The 16712-nt window shown below is 32.4% G+C and overlaps 1 protein-coding gene across 1 annotated transcript in view; it reads left to right on the plus strand.

Annotated features, from left to right (window-relative positions):
• LOC149788908 (hepatocyte growth factor receptor-like) overlaps positions 1-16712 on the plus strand; it is a 163983-nt gene that overhangs the window by 40998 nt on the left and 106273 nt on the right. Inside the window, exons 5-6 of the mRNA XM_089975039.1 lie at positions 3299-3483; positions 8348-8493. Of these exons, the coding sequence (XP_089831165.1) occupies positions 3299-3483; positions 8348-8493 (331 nt within the window). The remainder of the gene's footprint in view (positions 1-3298; positions 3484-8347; positions 8494-16712) is intronic.

Below are 16712 nucleotides of genomic sequence, written 5' to 3' on the forward strand. Positions count from 1 at the left end.
ATTTATTTTTTTGGAAACTAATCAATCTATCTGCAGACAGTGCATTCAGTATATAGTTAAAACTACATTTGTTTATTGATCGAAGTGGGCAGAGAGAATGAGTTTGATAACGTTATAGGAATGTCGAGGTTTTCAGGCCGAGATGTACAGTGTGTTTTTTGCCGTATCAAACAAATTCTTTCCCCTGACTCATATCAAAACACATATGTGGTTGTACTTATTACATATCCCTTTTTTATTCACACATTCTTTTACATTTTTGTAATATATACTTTAAGAAAACTTAAATAGGCATTTGGTGTTTTATGAAAGATATTGTCCAACCTTCTCAAAAATCCACCTGTACATAACTGGGGCAAGGAGTAGATATATACTCTACACTTGAATCATTGGTCTGTCTGCAATGCAGATATAGATATTTACTCTTTAATTTGGAATTTTTAAAAATGTTGTATAGGACATATGAATAGATTTAAACTGCAGTCATAGGTAAGTTGACTTTTTTCCTTATTTCTCAAATTAGAACATAGGTTTTTGTCCAGCAAGTGACCCTTTTTCTTACACCCTATGTACTAAATACACACATTCTCCTTCAACGAAATGTTTTAGGCAAGTTTCACAGTCAAAACAGCTTCTGTGATACATCTGCCACTATTTTTAAATGTTTGCCTGTTTTATCATCATATTTACAAATTCGATTCCTCAGTAATATTAATAGACAAATTGAAAGTTTTCCACTTAAACTTGTTTCTTAAAAAGATATTTTTTAAAAAGATTCTACACACCATGTTTTTAAAACTCTGAAGCTCAAATGGATTTTGGTTAAGTTTTGAATTTTAGATGATTTACATTATGGAATGTCTCCTATGTGTCATCATTGCTGTAGTAAGTTCAGCTGGTTCAGAAGTTTTTGTTCTTCAGTTTCTTAACTATTTTGTTCACTGCAGAATTCAGCACTTTGTGGCAATTAGCAAACTCATTTGAAGTTCAAATTCTGTTGCCATAGTTACTGTCCCTTAATTATCTTTTTATCTTGATATGACTCCCTGAGTCATTTGTGCTTTGTCTGGACTTTTGAAACTTTTCTTGGTGGTAGATTCCATGAAAACCCCATAAACTCCTCATTGCTACTTATGGCACTCTTCATTATCCCCAGTGTTAAAAGCATCCATTTTCACACAGTATGACTGGATTTCTTAAAATTACAAATATGTACTGGCATTTTTGAATAATTTAAAACAAATAGCAATAAATCATTCACAGTATTTTATGAGTGGACTATTATTGAATATTTCAAGATTTAAAAAGTAGTTTCAGGTTGTGAGTGCAATACAGGAATTTTAGGTGTGCGATACAGAATCAGATTGACATCTGTACTGAATGCCAGATCAGCCGTATAAGATTAAATGGTTATGTAAGAAAGCATAGGTGTAACTGATTTTCTGAAGACATTTTTAAATTGATGTAACAAATCTTCTGAAGACATTTTTAAATTGATGTAACAGATTTTCTGAAGATATTTTTAAATTGATGTAACAGATCTTCTGAAGACATTTTTAAATTGATGTAACAGATTTTCTGAAGACATTTTTAAATTGATTTAACAAATTTTCTGAAGACATTTTTACATTGATGTAACAGATTTTCTGAAGACATTTTTAAATCGATGTAACAGATTTTCTGAAGACATTTTTAAATTGATGTAACAGGTCTTCTGAAGACATTTTTACATTGATGTAACAGATTTTCTGAAGACATTCTTAAATTGGGAAACAAGATAGATCAATTTTCTGTTCTTCAGTATGACAGTATTAATATTGATATTCACAAAGAAAATGACATGAAATTGGTTTTCTTTCAAATTTTGCAAAATGGATTAAATTTTAAAAAATATAATTTGTATATTAGTGTCTCTAGATGAGAATCTTAACTAGAGTAGATGGCGTGACTTTGTTAATAGCTCAGTAATTCTAAGTCACAGGTTGAGTGTAGCTTTGAAATTATATTGTACATAATAAAAAATGCATTACAGTTTTGTAATAAATTTAATATAATGAGTAACATTACATTTATATATTCTGATTCATTGTTTTAAATGTTTGCTTTTTCATCAAATGAAATTTTTATGTGCTTTTAAACCAAATATATGTCATACTGTTTCCCTTTTTTTCATTTTGTATGTAGTCACATATTGGGAAGAGTTATGGTTCTTGCTGTCACAGATGATGTTTAAATGAACATAATTAAGGGTTTTACACAAATATTCCCACAAATGTTGCTATTATTCTTGTAAAAAGAACTCCAAAGTATTTATAAAGTAAGCATATATATATATATATATATATATATATATATATATATATATATATATATATATATATATATATTTGATTGTTTTATGTGTTCTTTTCTGCTGAATATGTTGACCAGTCACATGACCTATGCTATGTCTCGTGTGGTCCTGTAGGATACAAACGTTTCAGTGATATAAATGTGTTCTTTACACTTTCCTTTCCATTCTGTAATGTTAGAGCCATTTGAGATGAAGTGATGAATAATGTTAGAGCCATTTGAGATGAAGTGATGAATAATGTTAGAGCCATTTGAGATGAAGTGATGAATAATGTTAGAGCCATTTGAGATGAAGTGATGAATAATGTTAGAGCCATTTGACATGAAGTGATGAATAATGTTAGAGCCATTTGAGATGAAGTGATGAAAATTCCTATGACTATATATCATCACTAAAAGGTGTGTCATGTATACATTGGGGTTCCTGTATTCAAAGTTATAGTCACACATCCATATTTATGTTCAAGTCACATAAGCCATTTTGCTTTTTAACTTAAGAGCAGTTTAAGATAAATGGACACATTTTGGTATACTTATATATTGTCATTGGAAGATAATTTGTGTTGTATATTTGGGGTCTTGTTCCTATGTCACGGTTATGTGTCAGTTTTTTAGGTTTCTTTCTGTTTACATTATACAAGCTGTTTTAGGAACAGGAGTGAAATATAGTTTGCTTATTTTATCAGTTTGATGGCATCTAGTGTATTACAGTCAAGGTTTATCTTTAAGGTCAAGGTCACTAATCAACTTTTTTTTTAAAAAACTTTTCTGCCCTTTTTCTGTTGTCTTTTAAGATAGAGAAATGAAATTTGATTATACATTTGATGTCTAATTAATAGTTTTACAACTGTCTTGAAGGTCACAGTCAGATTTTTGTGAGTAATTGTGACCTTGTCATTGTGTGTGTGGGACAAATATTCACTAAATATTCTTCTTGACATTTCAGTGGAGGTGTATCGGTGTGACAAACTTGGTCCAGACTGCAGTCAGTGTAGAGCATATGAAATGGACATAAATGGCCCATACCGCTGCCATTGGTGTAATAACAGCACATCTTCTACGGCAGGTTGCTTCCACAATACTTACTGCCTGAACCAATTAGTGCCATGTGGACCCCCTGAAATAAGTTCAGTAGGTATCATAAACATGTCATAGACATGTTCTATGCATGACTCAAAATTTGAATTAAGCACTTAATATCTCTGGCTTTCATGAAATTGCACTGAATTTCATGTTTTGTCAACCGCATCGGTGGCCTAGTGGTTAGAGCATCTGCCTCGGATATGGGAGGTCATGGGTTCGATCCCCAGCTGAGTCATACCAAAGACCTACAAAAATGGTACTAACAACTGCCTCGCTTGGCACTCAGCATTAAGAGGTTAGTGCTAGGACTGGTTGGCCTGGTGTCAGGATAATGTGACTGGGTGGGACATCATGCTACATGTCTGCGGCAAAATGCCCCAGTGCTAGACATCACTATAAACTGCCACACTGCAGACATTGTAGTGATATGACTGAAAAATTGTTAAACCTATTTTAAAAATACAGATCACACACACTCACACATACACAAACACACATCTTTTGTCAAGGAATTGTTTTGTGGTTCCATACTTTAAAAGTCGAAGTCAGACTAGCCTGAATTTAATTTCTGAATGACAACTCATTATGATTTCCACTGTTTACCTTTGACAAAATAAAACATGTACACTATAGATGATCCAGCAAACAATGCATGTATTTTCTTAATTGTCACACCTTTCTTCTAATAGTTTCCTTTAAGTTTACAATATTTGTAAGGCAGAATACATAAACACTTGAATGGAATAATTCCAATTACCTCATAAAATTTATGATAGTGACACAATCAAGTAAACTTAAATACAACAGCATAACTATTCATTTCTCAGGGCTGTTCCATTTTATCTACATGGTACCCAGGAAAGGCACCATTTTAAAACAATATGCCATAGTGCTATGATTCATGAAAAAGTTAATATGGACATGATAGAATTCATTGGTGGCTAATGCGTATAAAAAATGTCTTCTATAATAATAATAAATAATAATTGTGAATCATTAACAGAAGGTAACTTGATACAAAGCTATTCTTTAAGGCCCTCTCTACAGTATATAATACATTATTTAACACTAGGCAAAACAAAATCCTGATTTCTTAGTTGACTTTTATTCAAGCATTTATGTTTAATAGATCTGAGAAAATGTTATCATTTTACATTAATAGGCTTACTGTTGCAGGCAAGAACCCTGTAAAATATAAAGCTTTTCTAATTTTGTTTTGGCAGCAAAATATTTCCAGGATCTAACAAGTGTAGTGCATTATAAACTAGATTGTATATGGCCCAACATGTCTTGTAGATATTGTCATGCAATTCCACTTAGAGCTTTATATACTAAAATAGATTTATGTAACCAGTTCTTTTGTCAGATTCCTTTGAACTTAATGTTTTAGCAGGGCTTCAAACTGTAAATGAAACAGGTTATGGAGAAATATTCATGCTGTTCTTTCTTTGCAAGTTAATAGTTTTGTCACTGTCTTGTCTGGAACAGTTTTCCACATACACCATTCCTTTGATAACTTGCATCCCATTAACTTATGAACTTGCTTATAACGCATTTCTTAAATAGAAAATACAAAAAATAATGTTAACCATGTTTGTTGAACTTGAAGAAAATCGCGATCAAAATTGGTAAATGAAACATTGATGTACCACTCATTTTATCATCGAAAACTGTAGATCAGACCTGGAAATTTTAACCAACATTATGAAATTATCAACTTTTAATAAGAAGACTTCTATTTTGTTATGTGTTCTTTCCAAATGACCTTAGTACACCATAAATAAAGATATTCAATGTAATTTTGATCAATGAAAATGTCACGGATGCCTGCTTGAGGCAGTACTTTATAAAATAAGTATATAGCAATTAAAACATTTTTATTTTATTTCTATCTTTTTAGCTAGGTTTAAGTGTAATCATCATAAATTCAATGTGCCTATGTATTTAAATGTAAAATGCATCAATTAACCATAACCACTATGTCCATGAGCATTTCGTTGAGAACCTAATTAAGTGCCAACCATGTTTTGATATCTGATTTGTGGAAGTAAATGTTGCATGATTGCACTGAATTAAAAGCTAACCTTCTTTGTATTATCATGTTAATTGCCTCTTTTGTATCAAATAAAGGAGAATGAATAAAAGAAAAGTGAAAAGGCATGCAAATCCTACATGTGTCAGATCTAGAGACACAGGTCATAAATTGGTTGAACTCAATCCAGTTGATCAATGAAACATGTTATAAGTATTACTGTGTATGTAATATAATTAAACTACCTTAAATGAACCTACTCATTCATAAATGTGATCAAAAAGATAGCAAGGCAACCAATCAAAATGAATGCTTTATCAAATAAAGAGTTTTGTTTCAGAGATAGGATTATTGTGGAAAAGCGAGTTTCAGAGAATTCCTGAAAAGATATCCTCACTAATATATGCAATGAAACCATGGCATCAATATTTTACTAATTGAGCAATACGATAATTTAGTTTCAACGCAGATGATTTTTTCATGAAATAAATGTTGCTAGTTTTGGAAAAAAGCAATCTTGTTTCTTGGTGTATTGACAGTAAGTCTGGTCCTTATTTCATTGGCTCCCTGCTTTGTACTTTGTAGCCACATAAGGAACACGAAACCAGACTAATCAACAACAACAAAAAGCATTGTACACATGAAAGCTATTTGAAACAGGTTGGAATAATGTTAATGATCTTTGAGATGTTGGGCATCTTGAAAATAAATGTAATTTATACAGAATAACCGACAACTTAATTTGAAAAGCATTTTATTGACAAGTATTCTCAACACAATTGTAAAGTGAATTACCAGCCATTAAACAGTATGTTTACTCTTCCCCCCATCCTATGGCTTTCTGAATGTCCTGCGGGGATGTTATTACTCGTTTCTTGAAGATCTATCAGTACAGTAACTCATGCCCTCACTTATAGTGTGGTCTGTGATTTTGGACCATGTTGTGCACGAGTTATCGAAATAGAGGTGTATTAAGACTATTTTCTTGCTTTGGTTAAATATATGCTTTAAATATAGGATTCTGTTCTGACATCAGGGAGAAGTTTTTTCTTAATTTTAGCAAAGCCATGGTATCTTACCAGAAAGTTATTTATGTACTTTATTAACCTGTACACTTAAGCTTTGAGGTTTACACATGGTTGCCACAGTAAATGTGTGCACAACGATTCATGTGACTGTCACTGACACAAGAACTACCTGTTCCATTTCAATTAATTCAGCATCTTTTATTAAAAGGATTGTTCAGAAGGATTTTTCTGTTCTTATTTTAAAGTATGTGTCAGTGTTTTTCAGATTGAATGTGGCACTGCTAGGGAAAAGAAGTTGATGAGAATTGCTTATAGGATAAATTATACAGTTATGCACATTAATTGCTGGCAAAAATGTCTTTAACATACGGTATTTACCAATAAACAACATGTTTGTTAACAACCTTTGATTAGTAAAGATTTTATTTTAAAGCAGGACGGAGTCAAGTTTGTAAGCCATTGTTCAGTTTCTTAGTCACTGTAGCATGTCCAGGCAGTATGCAAGATTCCAGTATTGATTTTTTCATTATGTACATATATGTAAAAGTAGGAAACAATATCATTACAATCCTGTTTTTGTTTGACACTTACATTATGATGTATATAACAAATTCACATCTTACAAACTGAAACTGTCATAATAAGAGGTTAAAGATGTGCAGCAAATAAAATACTGGTAGTTACAAGTTGACCAAGGTATGGCTTGTGTATTGTAACAGCTGCTAGCTATTCGGTAAGTCTAATGGTTAAATTCGGCGAAATTTTAAATAATCATTTAGATTAAATGGCACTGTCTCTGTTATTGTAAACTGTGGACACCTTTGGAAACTTTTAATAATAATGCTCTAGACTTACTGTACAACCCACAGATGAAAACTGTCTGCATGAATGCCAGGAAATTTATGATTAACATTTTAATGATTGCAGGGTAGTAGAAAATATGGAGAAAATATGATGAAAGATGTTGATAAAATCCTATTTAAAGTAAACAGTTATATATACCACCAATTTTCTATTTGTGAAAATGTTTCAATTTAATGTAATTTTTTTCTCACCTGTCAAGCATTGGCAAGACACAGGGATAACTTTACTGATTGTATTGTTGTTGACATACTTAGCATCAACATTAAGTTTTTGCTTTTTGCATTGGTTCAGTATTTCTGATGATTTCTGTTGAGTATTGAAAGTTGATAGGCATAATCATTTAGGAGGACAGAGAAACTTAAATGAATTCACAATGTATACTTCAGTGCATTTAGCTCAGTTTAGCTGACACTTTTGTATGTATAGTTATGAAGATTGATCAAAGTATTAATTTTGTAGGGTATTACTCCTCACTTGCATAAGTAGACTACAGTGATTATTGTTTATGCTCAGTTATCTTTTGCATTTAGTTCAGTTTCTCTGTCACTATTGAATGTATAGGCATGAACATTTATGAGTGTATTCATCTTTAAGGGTCCAGATCAGAATTGGCTAAAGTAGGTCACAGTGACCTACTTTTCATGTTCCATGGAATTCATGTTTAAGTAAAATCTTAAGACATCATATACTGTTTCGATCCTTTTTCTGAAATTTGGAAGGTATTCATGGTAAATCTTTTTGGTAAAATATTCATTGTGTTATTATGTCAAAGCTAATTTAATAGGACCTTTTTCCAGTATGTAGAAAATGAACTGGACCAGACTTTCAAAGTGGTGCCAGTTTGATCTAGAATGTAATATATGGCTTGCACTTACCTGGCTCAGACCACTTAGCCATTTATGTCCACAGTTTTAAGATTTAATGATTACAGGTCATCTTTCATTCTTTATTAAACTGTTGGTCTTTTAATTCCTTTCTCTGCTTGCAGTTTGTGCCAAGAGATGGACCAGTTGGAGGAGGAACTGTTATTACAATTACAGGGAAAAACTTTGGAATCTCTGCTAATGAGACTGATAATATCACAGTTGCTGGAATAAATTGCCAAAAAGATACAATTTTTGATGTTAGAGGGATGTAAGTACATTATTAGAATCTATTTAAATTGGCTGTCATGACCATAGGTCTGCTTTATGAATTGTATGCTTACCCACATTTTACACCTTCAAACTACAGAATCACTTTTAATCTGACTTACTGGGATGCTTCTAGGACATGTTATATGCTTTTGTTGTAGTGGTATTCCCTACAACCATTTAGCCTTCACAGTAGGTGCAAGAATTAAATGATTTTGTGGTTATATTTAACAGTCAAACAACTAACCAGCAGAATCCCACACACACTGGTAATTTTGAGTACATACACCCACTAATGATCACAACTGCATGTAAATAGATGTATTAGGGGATACAATGGTTTGAAAATTAAATCTGGAGGAAAAAATGCTTAATATATGTCAGAACATGTGTAATATTGTAATTCTTGACATACAATCTATTTGGTAATAAAGACTAACCATGATATGTACAATTGGATGTTTGGTCAGATACTTCCATTTATAGCATACCAAGAATATCCCATGATTCTTACCTAATTTCACATGTTTTGGGCAGTAGTTTAAAAAATGATTGTAGTCTTGACCTAAATATGCATATATAGAGTGAACTTCATAAATTTGTACCAACATGTCTTTTTTATTTTTACTCCAAAAATGATACTACTTGATATATGTGCCCTTTGCTATCTCCATATACATGCACAATAATCATTAGAAATGTATATGCACAGCAGTCTTTGTACATGAATTAAATACTGCAGTACATTTTTTGAAATGCTGTTAACACAGAGTAGGACAAACATGTAATATATAATCACCATGACCAATGAAAAAACAGGCAGGGACTATGTTCATGGTCTTTGGCTTTACTCCAATAATACTCCTCATCCATCACAAATATGCTTAGTTGAAGGGAGCATTATCTTCCACTATCATGTGTAAAAAGAACATGAGAATCATTATATATATATATATATATATATATATATATATATATATATATATATGTAGTCACAGGATGAAGCCGGGTTGGGACTGGATTAGGGAAGACACCAAAAGCAACTGCATTTACAAGATGTTTATTTATAAACGCAATTTAAATATTAACAAATCTGACACCATTATAAACAAAAAGATAAGGAAAATTATAAAGTTCCTAACACGGAACTATCAACAACATTTAAATCAACGACAAAAAACTCAAACATGAATTTAACAAATGGAATTTCAAACAAACGTGAAATAAGTCCTATCACCGATCAACAAAAAAGTATTTGATCTACACCCCAGTATAAACAAACTTGAATGTATCGTTCATACAACGATATTGAAAAGAATGTAAATTTGAATGTATCATCCAAATGACGATATTGAAATGCATGTAAATTTGAATATATCGTTTTAATAACAATATTCAAATACATGTCAATTTGAATGTATCATTCAAATAATGATATTGAAATGCATGTCAATTATGAACCTATCGATCGTTCACATAACAATATTGAAATAGGAAAGAATGAAAATGTGCTCAGATAGCAATAGTGAAAATAACAACATGGAACACAATATATATAACTATCATGGCACCCATTTGACGTCCAAGATGCAACTCCCGTTCCACTCGCTCTAGTCAATGGCCAGAGAAGCACCCATGCACAGTCCGCTCCTCTCAGTCTGTTGAAGGATCCCTCGAGAGCCATCACATCAATCACAGACCCGATGGTCCCGAAGCCCTGGTCCCTTGCATCGAGAAAACCAGTACACTCTTCTGATCCAACATCACCATAACACAGCATATATGTCACATGAAACCACACAGAGTTCTGTGACTCCACATCAAACCATTATAAGGCATGGCAGCATGTATAAGGCATGGCAACACATATAAGGCATGGCAGCTCCATGTATAAGGCATGGCATAAGGCAGCTCTACAGCTGGAGATTTGCTCCCATAAAGGGGTAAGCTTTCCGACAAGACTCGTCGTAATGTAATTTTGTAATTTGGTTATAGAGAATTTGCTCTATATGTACACTGTCTGTGACAGATATGCACAGCTAGGTACTTAGGTTTTCTGATGCAGGCAATTCGCACATACAGCATGGTCTGAGTTTCACTCAGGATTTCGAAATAACTAGAGCCAAAAAAATATACTACCCTCGGGTGATGCTGTACGCGGCAATGAAACTCGAGTACATTTTTGACAATATATACATATTGATATAACTCATACACAATTCCGTGACATATATATATATATATACATATATACACACACACACACACACAAAAAGAAAATGTTTAATTTATGTGATCTGATGATTTATGTGATTATGTTCTTGCATCAAAAAGTGTTTGGTAAGTAAAAATCTTATCTGGATCAGTTTAATTACTACATAGCTGATATTGTCAAAATGTCAGATGAGTTCAGTAAGGACTTTGAATAATGCATATTAATTTGTTTGACAGAGCTGGTTACCATTCTGGAGGTAATATTTCTGGTCTGATTTGATAAAATATGTAATAAGAGCTTATATCATCAGTGACAGTTTTGATAATGAATGACATTGCTATATGTTAATTAAATGCTTGCATCTGTTTGGCCTAATAGTGACCCTATTTTTATATTGCTAGCTGACAAAAGTAACTTTCCTGCTAGTGATATTTTGGAAGTGTTTGTAAATGTTTTCTTTTCAGAGTATGAAGTATAATTGTGGACATTGAAAATAGCCAAGTTTTTACCAGTTACAACTATCAAAATGCTGCTAGTACTAATAAAAGCCCTGATGTTTTACAAGTTTTATAATGGACAAGGTATTCACTTATAAATGAGGTAAAATCAACATGATAAAAGGTTGTGAGATAGTTTACATTGGGTGACAGTATGCTTAGTGAATTGTGGTTAGCTGTTAAGTTCTGTAAGCTAGGTGAGTTATATCAGTACCAATTGGCAGTGTAGTAAAATAGATTAAAAAAATAGTAGCCTCTGAACCAGTTTCATTAATTGTTATTAAGGCTTCACAAAAATAGTTCCAAACATTGGAATGAGGATATGTACAAAAATATCAAACTGTACAGCACTAAGATTGTGTGATTCCAACATGTAGATATGACCAAGAAACATGTATCTAAAACAAATTGGATTTTTAATGTCAAAAACATTTTGTTACAGGTCTTATGATCCATCAGTACAACAAATATATAAACAAAGCTGCTAAAATATTAATCTGGTTTTTGAAATTAGGAAAAATCTTTGGCCACATGGTACTGTAATTCAGTTCAAAACCTTCACGATTAATCACATGGTTATCATCATATAAGACAGGCTTTGTAGTTCATAAAAATGTATTTCTTTCCTTTTAAGTCTATGTATGGTGTAAAATCTCATTTAAAAGTATTATTTAATATTCGATTAATTTCTTTGGGCAGTTGGTGCACAATATCTGGAGTTCCTTAAGAAGCATGACTGACTAACCTTGGGCTCGTTGAGAACAAGTCCTTTATAATCCAAGACTGCTTTCATGCTTTGTTGTATTTCTTTGAGCTGAGTGTTTCAAAGATCTGTAAAAACTCACTCCTTAATTTGTAATGTCTTATTCCTGCCATCCATCTGTTCATCTTTTTCTCATGTCACACAATGACTTTAGTTTTATACCATCTGCTTCACCAAACTTTGGTTTATTACATGCATTTCTAAGAAGCCTCTTTATTTTGGGGTAAAAATCAACACGTCTGTCTAAAAGAAATTGTTTCTGTACAGTAGCTTTACTTCAAGCATGTACCAAACAGTATGCCAAACAGTTTCTGAACAGTAGCTTTACTTCAGGCATGGACCAAACTTTGTCAATGATTTACATTTAGGTGAGGAAGAAGCGTATTGATTTTGTGGGTTAACAGTCAAGTTCACTGTCTGAAAAATGAAATATGCTCCATGACTCAAACAAAAGTTAATTTGATTTTATCCAAATTTGGTATGCAACTTGATATTATGAGACCTAAGCTTAATTCACTTGTTAGCATCCTACATCATTTAAAAAACCCTGAATTTCTTATCCACCTTCTAAACATGCTTTTACACTTAAAGGACTCCTTTATTGGATTTTCAACAAATTTAGTATGCAGCTTGATATTAATGAGACAAGTCAATGAGTTGGATTATCAGTGTTGCTTAGGTATATGTTCAGTATGCAATATCATCTTTAGCAGAGTTATGGCTCTTGATTATCACACTATCCCCATTTAATTTTGTGCAGTGACTACCTTGATATGCTTCTTTATTTTGAGGAAATTATAGTATCTTTTGATTTTTCAATATATAATTTAGTAGGCTTCTGGCCCATGATTTTTTCCATGCAGTTATTCCCATTATTATTACATGTACTATTGGACTTGAAAAAAATTATTTATGAAGTTTTACACTGATATAACTTCAGTGGAATCTGGTTTCTTTTATTAATGTACTGATAACTTATATCAGTAATGTTTTCCTTAATTAATGTACTTTATTTGTTTACTGAATTATGGAATTGCTTGCTAAGATATATGCCTGAAATTTAATTACTATATGACATGAATGTTCAGTTTCAAACCAGGAAGCTTGTTTTCTCAATAAAGCCTAAAAGGCAGTGTGTTTTATTGCTCACATTATGATGTTTGTAAAAAATGTTTAAACATTTACTGGCAGGGACAGTATTTTAGTCTAAAATGCTGTCCATCCATGAAATACAGGTATCAACTAAAACCGGTCATATTCTTTGATTAGTTTCAAAAATGATTTTGTTTTAAACCAAGTGTATATTGAGTAAATTGATTATTTAATTATTATCTGAAACATAAATATTAACAATCATTCACTGTTTATTTAAATGAATTTTCAGTCATAAGTCTACTTATCTTCTTTTCAACTTACATGTAGATATTTATATTAACACAACTGAAAAGGTTTGAATTGGAGGGGAATGTTATACAACAGTTTCAGTACCTTCTCGTGAAAATGTTTCAATTCAATTAAAAAAAAATCTCACCTGTCAACGTAAATGAATGTATGCCGTATTCCAAACTAAATACACATGCGCATATTTATCATTACACAACAACAACATTATTACTGCGCATATAACTCCACCCAGATAAATTTGAACTTAGTCGCATGCTCGACATAACTTTCGAAAGAAAATGGCATGTCTAGTTAAAATTGAAATTCGGAGTCATATTGTGAATGAATGTGCATTGCAACGACTTTTCCATTTGATCTGGAATGAATAGATTTTGGTATTTTTCTCGATTCGAAGAAATTTTGTGATTATGGTACTGGATTTGTATGTGACAATTCCACATGAAATACATGGGATTGAAGAAGCTAGGGAGAAGCGTGTTGACATCTGCAAATGTATTTCTGTTTCTGTCATTGAATGTTTGAAATGATTATGTGGGAAAAATATGAAGTCTTCGATTGCAATTGTCAAAAAGACACTATGGAATTTAATGCTTATTTCATTTTGAATGCAATAAGGAGGATGTAATTGCACTAATCATCGAAATTACAGTACAGTTTTGAAATGTGTAATCTATTTTGAGAACCTATGACATGGATCATGTAATTCGGATTTCCAGAACTAAGAAAGTACATTTTGAGGAAATTCAGGATGTAAAACTGTAAGTATATTTTTTTTGCCATTTTTATCACCAGCTAAAGAAGACAGTATATGACTTGTCACTTGTATATTATTTGTAAGGACCTTATCTTGTGTCTGTTATATACTGTAGCTAGCCTAAATCTGAAATATTGTATCAACGCGGAATGTGCCAAAGCAGCTGGTATGTGGCAGTCCATGAAAAATCTGTTTTAGTTCATTCAAAAACAAATTTAAACAACCACGACGTAAAGCACCTCTTATGCAAGTGTACATTTGTTTACAAATCAAAAGTGCTGGCGTCTGCATTCATTATTTGTTTACAATAGAAAGTAGTTCCTTTATGCACGTGAATGCTATATGTGTATTGGCACGCGGGTTCAATAACGAGTAATACTGCACAATTCTGGCAATGTAAAGTTAACGGGGGAAAAAATGAGCATATAATAATACACAGTACTGGATATATTTTCAGCTGTCTGTGACCGGAGTGTTTCTGTTTGTGACTGGAGTGTCTCTGTCTGTGACCAGAGTGTCTGTGTCTGGAGTGACCAGAGTCTCTCTGTCTGTGTCTGAAGTGACCAGAGTGTATGTGTCTGAAGTGACCGGAGGGTCTAATGTTCGGAGTTGAAACAGTGTACTGATGACAGAGTGTATCTCCATACATGTAATTTGTTAGCCATGGGCTAATTTTGGGGTTCATAAAACCCAGTGTATCTTTCGGGACTGTAAAGATAAGTTGTATATTTGTCCCTCTTTTTTATCACCATAATTTCACTACCTGAGTGAATGCATTTTACTACATGAGTAAAACTTTACATCATTTACTACCCGAGTAAACTATATCCATCGTTTCATTATCAAATCATTGTGAACCATTCACCCCTTGTCTTTATATTTGCTAAATTAATTTATTTGTACTTTTCATCATTAAATCTGTGCATTCTTATGTTAATTAAATCCAATATTTGGATTATATATGCATGCATATTTTCATAATTAGTTGCTCATTCAAGTCATCCATTATTAAACATTGTCTTTATATCATCATCAAAAGTGTTCTATTGTGAATCCGAAAATCCCACCCAGTTATCTTGTTACAGTCCTAAATAGAACATTCTCCTTTCACAGGTGCAGAAACAGATGCTAAGCAAAAGTAACACATTTTAAATTCATTCATATCAATTCCAGATAAAGATAAAACTACCTTTTAGCATCTGACACAAGTGCTTGAAGTCCCAGCTTCAATAGAAGAATATGACACTGTCTTTTGATTATTCGCCCTGATGTCCTTTGTCTTTCTAACATGAGACAATAAAGTGTGCAGCTTGTCCTGATGTTCTTTGTCTTTCTAACATAAGACAATAAAGTGTGCAGCTTGTCCTGATGTCCTTTGTCTTACTGATATAAGACAATAAAGTGTGCAGTTTGTCCTGATGTCCTTTGTTTTCTGACATAAGACAATAAAGTGTGCTTGTTTGCTGTGTAATATGTCAATGGGAAATATTTCTCCCAGTTAGAGGATTTTAAGAGGTCAGAAAAAGTGAACAACAATTTTATTATTGAAACACAGTCACATTGTTCAGGTTCAATGACATTAAAGTTTGGGCCTTAGGAGCAGAAATCAAAGCAATGAAAGTTAGAGACAACATCTTTAAATCTGTGTTTGTAAAATGGTTGAATATGAACAATTTAAAACACATGGAACATCCCAGCATGAGAAGATAAAATAGGAGATATTTTATGGATATCAAATTATTTTATGGCTATCACATTACATGTATATTTATTTATTTTGACTTTTATTTTCTTTGCAACTGTTGGCTCCTAAAAACTGTTTGCTGACAATTAAAGTTTCCAAAAATATATACGTAGATAGATAAGTAGATGAGAAAGGGTTAAAATACAGATATAGTTAGAAGACAAAAAGACAAAAGAGTTGTATTTTCCATCAGCTTCTGCTTGCCCTGGGGCAAACAGACTTTTATAAGATGTGTAAATCCCTAGGGCAAACAGACTTTTATGAGATGTGTAAATCCATTGGGCAAACAGACTTTTATAAGATGTGTAAATCCCTGGGGCAAACAGACTTTTATAGAATGTGCAAATCCCTGGGGCAAACAGACTTTTATAAAATGTGTAAATCCATGGGGCAAACAGACTTTTATAAGATGTGCAAATCCCTGGGGCAACCAAACTTTTATAAAATGTGTAAATCCCTGGGGCAAACAGACTTTTATAAAATGTGTAAATCCCTGGGGCAAACAGACTTCTTTTATAAAACATGTAAATCCCTGGGGCAAACAGACTTTTATAAGATGTGTAAATCCTTGGGGCAAACAAACTTTTATAAGATGTGTAAATCCTTGGGGCAAACAAACTTTTATAAGATGTGTAAATCCATGGGGCAAACAGACTTTTATAAGATGTGTAAATCCATGGGGCAAACAGACTTTTATAAGATGTGTAAATCCCTGCATAAAAGCTAGAAACTTGTATCTTGCCTAGATAATATAGCAGTCTAATCTCATCAACTACATCAAAAATAATGAAAGCTTAACTGTTTGTAGTTCTTTATTTACACTGACAACTGAAAGATTTGTGA

The sequence above is a fragment of the Sinohyriopsis cumingii genome, chromosome 11, assembly GCF_028554795.1.
Source record: "Sinohyriopsis cumingii isolate HCF-2022 chromosome 11, ASM2855479v2, whole genome shotgun sequence".
Classification (NCBI taxonomy): domain Eukaryota; kingdom Metazoa; phylum Mollusca; class Bivalvia; order Unionida; family Unionidae; genus Sinohyriopsis; species Sinohyriopsis cumingii.